The sequence below is a fragment of the Aptenodytes forsteri genome, unplaced genomic scaffold (genome assembly GCF_000699145.1).
Source record: "Aptenodytes forsteri isolate BGI_AS27 unplaced genomic scaffold, ASM69914v1 Scaffold92, whole genome shotgun sequence".
Lineage (NCBI taxonomy): Eukaryota > Metazoa > Chordata > Aves > Sphenisciformes > Spheniscidae > Aptenodytes > Aptenodytes forsteri.
In genome coordinates, this window is record NW_008794581.1 from 2,298,913 (window position 1) to 2,304,913 (window position 6,001).

Consider the following 6,001-nt stretch of genomic DNA (forward strand, 5'->3'; position numbering starts at 1 on the left):
CACAGCCGGGACAGCTGACCCCAACTGACCAAAGGGATATTCCATACCATATGACGTCATGCTCAGCATATAAAGCTGTGGGGAGAAGGGAGGGACACATGTTCAGAGTGATGGCATTTGTCTTCCCAAGTAACCGTTACGCGTGATGGAGCCCTGCTTTCCTGGAGATGGCTGAACACCTGCCTGCCCATGGGAAGTAGGGAATGAATTCCTTGTTTTGCTTTGCTTGCGTGCACGGCTTTTGCTTTACCTATTAAACTGCCTTTTTATCTCAACATGAGTTTTCTCACTTTTACCCTTCCGATTCTCTCCCCCATCCCACCAGGGGGGGAATGAGAGAGCAACTGTGTGGTGCTTAGTTGCTGGCTGGGGTTAAACCACAACACCACCTCAGCATTTCTTTCCCTTCACAGAATTCCCAAATTTTCTTCCAGAGCTGCATTTCTCAGCACTAGTGGATCTGTTCCTGTTTCTTTCCTTCCAAGTCTTTGCACCTTTCATCTTTGTTACCTTCCCTAGTCTTGTAGAACAGGTGAGTTAGGAAGGGAAATAGGTGCCTCTTCTAGCTGCCTGAATCAGGAATGCATCTAAGAGTCTCAAATCCTGACGTATTCGAACAGGAAGCTTAAAATGAAGCTGTCTGCTAATTTTTCAAGGAAGACTTCAGCACAAACAAGATTTACTAACAATGTTGTCCTAGACAGTGATGCCAACTTCTTGAAAGAAACTCAGAGTGCCCTGCAACAGCTCAGGTCACTTAGAAGCTAACTGAATATTACTGATGACCTTAACTAGAATGCGGATATGTAATGAAATTTTATAGTCTAGTAACATAATTAGCTAATTGCTATTATTCTTTCTGGGTGGGAAAGCAATAGGCTTTCTTTAACAAGCTTTGGAAGATGGAATTGGTTGTGCTACCCAGAAGTTTGCACAGTGCAGTGCTGTGCGTTTTGAACTAAAGCAGTGAACTAAACGAGCCTTTGTCCCATCTGCTGACTACCAGTGGTTTCTGAGCAATACACTACCTTCCTGACTATTTAATACCGAGGATGATTTAATACATTCCTGTCCCTAAATATTTTTCTTCCTGATACTTTTTCTTCCTACCAGATCAGGTTCCCATTCCAGATCTCATGCCATATGCACTACATCGCACTTCCTGCTGAATTAAAGACTGAACCTCTGAGACTATTTATTACTCCTCTCCTTCTATTTCTTTTCTACATTGAATCCTTGCTGCATCTTCATCTCCCATCTTTCCTCACGGATACACCAAACAAGTTTTAAGTTGGCTCATATGGCTTTCCTCAGCTGTAGGAGGGTGGGGATGTGAAGCACATCTTGTAAAATGTCTGTCAAACCAAACAAGTAGTTTCCAGAGGGTTTCTAACACCTACCAGTTGTTATGGATATCACATTATTATCACAGTTATTTAAAACAGTTTTAGATTAGCTAAATGTCAATCTCGCAGCAACTGCACAACCTTCAGGACATCTTTGTGTATATGACAGACTCCCAACTGTGAAATGATTACTTAAAAAAACTCCATACTCCTAAATGAGCATATATTGATGGTTTTCTTTAGGGGGAAAAAAAAAAAAAGATAAAAATAATCCAAGTTAGGTTCTGCTATTCAGATGTTTTATTTTGGTTCTGATATTAGTCTCTCCTTTGAGTCTGAAAGTGCACAAGATCAATTTCACTACTGTTTGCTTCCACATTTTCAGTTTTACCGCATTGAGGTAGTGTACACCGGTTAAAAAGAACTGTTATCTTTTGTTTGGTTGGTTGTTTTTTTAAAATTCCCACAGACTTCAGTAACTTAAAAGCATGTATTTTGTTTGAAGAACAAATCAGATGTTGCAATATCAACTTAAGAGTCTTTGCACAAAATCACATCTGAAAATGTTGACAGTTCTACTAAAATGACCAACCAGTGTTTTCTTCTGTTTATTTTGTTAGTGTGGTCTTCCCTTATATACTAAACCTATGACAGATTTCTCATATACATTAAAGTGATGAAAAACTTCAATGGGGATTCGGCAGAGCTGCAAAAAAAGGAAGTTTTTTTCCAGTGGTGCACAATGGTTTATGGTGGATAAGGCAGGTGCAGAAAGTTCTGACAAAGTGTCGTCCGAGAGAGACACGACTTGGGAGGTACATTTCTTAATACAAATGCCCCTGTCACCATCCTGTGAAGAACCCACAAATAATTAGACTTTGTGTAAGCAGCATGAATTCCCCTTTTGTAAGACACAGATATTTATCCTGGTTTATCTTGCACTGAGGCGTAGTCTCAAGTATGTGATGATACATCCTGTCACCATGGAAAGGAATGTATATAATGTAATATCAAAGAATAAATGAAAACATTATATGCTGGCAAAGCTTCAGTCCTTTCAACACAAACAAGGATTTAAAAACATGTAGAATGTAAACACAAGTTTTCACAATAGTATTTGTATTCCCCCCCCGCTACGTAATTTTCACCTAATTATTTTTTCGTCTAATTTTGTTAAGTCTCTAGTTGAGGTGAGCTAGTTGTCTCTAACTGTTTAATTAGGTATAGCCAGTGAAGGACTGGGCAGAAAGCTATTGCTATTTCACCCTTGAAAGGCAAGGCTTCTCCCTTAATCTTTTTAAGTTGTCTAGTGATACGGATTAAAATCCTGTTCATCTTACATAAAAGCATCCAGTGAAATCAGTAGGATACCATCTCGGTAAGGGGACCAGGATTTGACCCAAAATGGCATTATCATAAGGATATGAGCATTCTGTAGAATTTGTGGTCATACATCTCTATGCCTAAAACAGAAACACGAGTTAATGCTTTTGCTGAAAGTTTCCATAATGTAGTACTTAGCAAAGATGTGCATATGAGTACAGCTTTAATTAAACATAAGTAGACTCCTACCCAGAAATTGCTGCTAGTTTTTGATGAGCCTGATAGGCCATCTCACATCCTCGGGTTCGAGTTTTGTGCATTTCCGCATGCAGAGATGGACAGGTGACTGAGACATCCCCAATGGAAATGACCAGCTCCCGGTATAGAGCCACCTGGGTATTGAACTCCTGGACAAGCTGAAAAACAAAGAGGATTTACTTACATGAGACAGTTAACTACACTGATAAAAACAATCAAGTTTTTAAAAAAACATGCCCAATCTAGGGCTTGTTCCTGCTGCTCCCAATTTCATGGCATGCAGGATCAAGTGTCCAAGATTTAGTAAATGACTAGGGCCTCCATGACAGCTGCCTCTTCTGTGAGCTATAAACGTTCATCTGCAGGAAAGTAGTGTTTCTGCTTTTAATCTCTGAAAGTGTTTGAGTTATTAGTCTTAAATATTAAGCAGACAAAAAACCAGCTGTTTTACTAGTAGCATGAGGTTATTTTTTGCTATCATAAACGACAAAAATATCTCCAGAAATTATTGCCTTTGCTCCTCCTGCTTCCTGATTAACAGCACATTTAGGGATTGGAATGTAGCATTTGCTTTTACACTGGTGATTTTGCTAATTTATTTTGTAACGATTTCTGTTCTGTCACTGGCATCTAACCCAGATTTCAGACTTGAAATTGATCTGAAGTTACTGGCTGAGAAGATGTACCAGAGAGGCACTTTCCAGTTAGGATTCTAGAAAGCACTTTTTCCAATGTGTGTGTGGGAAAAACAGACAAAGAAGTAAACAAACACTTCAACCTTTACAGAAATCTAATATCCAGCAGATACAGAGATGGATACTATTGGGTAAATGAGTAACTTTTACAGTGACGGAAAGATCATTATTGTTTAATTCCACTGATCACGTACGTGGGATTGTATTTTAAGGAAACGAAGCATTTGCTGTCTTCTGAAAGAAAGCATATCATGTTGCACATGGTGGCGGGGGTGGAAGGCAGGGAGCAATAGAACAGAATATTTATTTATCTGTGTTTTGCTCATTTGACCTCAATTTCCAAACTACGTAAAAACAGACAAGAGTAACTGCTCATAATTCTGCAGCCATCACTGCCACCAGGAGTTCAACATATCCCAACGTACAAGCATGCTAAAAACCTGGATTCTACCAGATCTACCAAATTTTAAAGCCAAGCCCTCAAATTCTCATACTCAGATGCGTTACATTCTGAATCTTCACGCATCCCACGGTAATTACTCTGTATAACTGAGAACTAGTATCGGGACCTGTTTTTTGGCCATGCTTTCTTTAATGTCATTGTAGCAAATGGGTTTCTCTGCTTCTGGAGCAGCAAAACAATCCCAATTCATTCCAGTACATCTGCACACTCCCACCCCCAAACCCCACACCACACCAAAAGCACACACCAAACAAAGCCCCAGTCACAATATTTGCTAAACCTGGCTTCAACTCTCTCATTCTGTAGCTTAAGACAATGCATGAAAGCAATGGAGAGAAGAAAAATTGTACTATGTTGTGTCATAGCATAATTACTCTGCATTAAGGGAAAAGCATCTCATCCTGCACCTCATAACTGGATGTGCCAGGCACATTTTGCCAGTTCTCACCTGACATCCCCTGTCTAAACAGAGGACGCATTCAGCCACCTCAACATTGCCAAGGAAAACAAAACCACACTGATGTTGCAGCATCGAGACGGAGAACAAGAGAAAAACAAACATTGGTTTATCTCCTGAATCTTACTGCATCTTGACAACCCATCTGTAAATCATGTTTTATTTCTAGTCAGTGAATTCTACAAAGCTAGCACTTCTGTTTAACTAACCACATTATGCTGTTGGGAATGAGAAAAAAGGCAGGACCCAGTAAGATCCACTTGTTGGGTGTATTTATAGCGCTACTGTGGCAGCTTTTTTTCCTTGGTGCACTGGGACTTGCTCCCGATTTTGAAGTATCAGAGTGGATATCTGCCAGCACAATTTGCAGTATTAGAAGAAAAAAAAAGCCAGAATCCAGCAGAACAGAAGCAGAAGGTACATTTCCAATGCCACTGGACAGAGCTTTAGCAAGATGCAGATTTTTCAAGTAAAGTAGCAGCAACTTCATTTGTTTTCTGTTCCTGTCATTGGTTAGAGGAGCAATTTTGGGGCCCAGTGTCCAGCTGACCGTAGCTCAAGGAGCCAGATATGGGGTATATGGCGCTGATTCGGAGGAAAGTGTCAGGATCCAAGCATTTTGAACATGAATGGAGAAAAATGTCATACCAAAATGTGACAGTCCAAAAATAATATGGATGCAGGTGCTTGATCTGAGGTTTTACAATTGCAACCAGCTACTCTGGGGAGACTGGAAACAGGTACCACGTATGTCAGAGCCAGAATTTCAGGGCCTCAAATTCTGAGTCCCGTTTTAGAAGGATTTTAGGGCAGGAGTGTGGTTGCTGCACAAGACAGCAAGCAGACAGTGCAGTAACGCAGTGGAGGCAACTATTTACCTATTTAGGCTTCAGTGAGTGCAAGTCTCGGGACAGATTTGGCCGGATCTAGCAAAAAGCAACTCCAGCTGCTTGGCAGTGCCACGAAGGCAGCGTGCGCTGGGGCGAGGGCTCAGGCTCCTGCAGGACCAGGGGCCCGTCCCCGGTCCCTGCCCTGACTGTCCCGCAGTACCCAGCCGGCTCCCCACAGGTCTCGTTTTCCCTCCCCACTCCCGCCTTTGAACCGCTACGAGTTAGGCTACAGGGCAGCACCCCCGACGGGGACTGCAGTTTTAAAAATAGTGCAATTGCACGTGATGGGAATAGGCAAGCTGGCGGGAGGAGCGGCACCGCCGCCAGCGACGAGAACACTCGGAAAAGATAGAAATTAAGGCAAGCCCATTTGTGGTACCCACCATCTTGCAGTCATCCAGGGCTCTCTGGGTCTGGTAGGCGCTCTCGGAGCCGCTGCCCCGGCGTTCACTGTCGCGGCCGTGCGGCGAGGTCTTGCTGCCCTGGAAGATGGAGGCAGCGGAGCGGGGGCGCTTCCTGCGCCCGCTCGGTGCAGAGCTCATGCACACGCATCCGCCGCGCGGAGCCGC

At 42.5% G+C, this 6,001-nt stretch overlaps 1 protein-coding gene across 1 annotated transcript in view; it reads right to left on the bottom strand.

The window, feature by feature from the left end:
• The window catches only part of RGS7BP (regulator of G-protein signaling 7 binding protein), a 47,348-nt gene extending 41,374 nt beyond the window's left edge, over positions 1-5,974 (bottom strand). Inside the window, exons 1-2 of the mRNA XM_009272494.2 lie at positions 5,816-5,974; positions 2,919-3,085 (exon numbers count right to left, since the gene is read on the bottom strand). Of these exons, the coding sequence (XP_009270769.1) occupies positions 2,919-3,085; positions 5,816-5,974 (326 nt within the window). The remainder of the gene's footprint in view (positions 1-2,918; positions 3,086-5,815) is intronic.
• Positions 5,975-6,001: the final 27 nt, after the last annotated feature.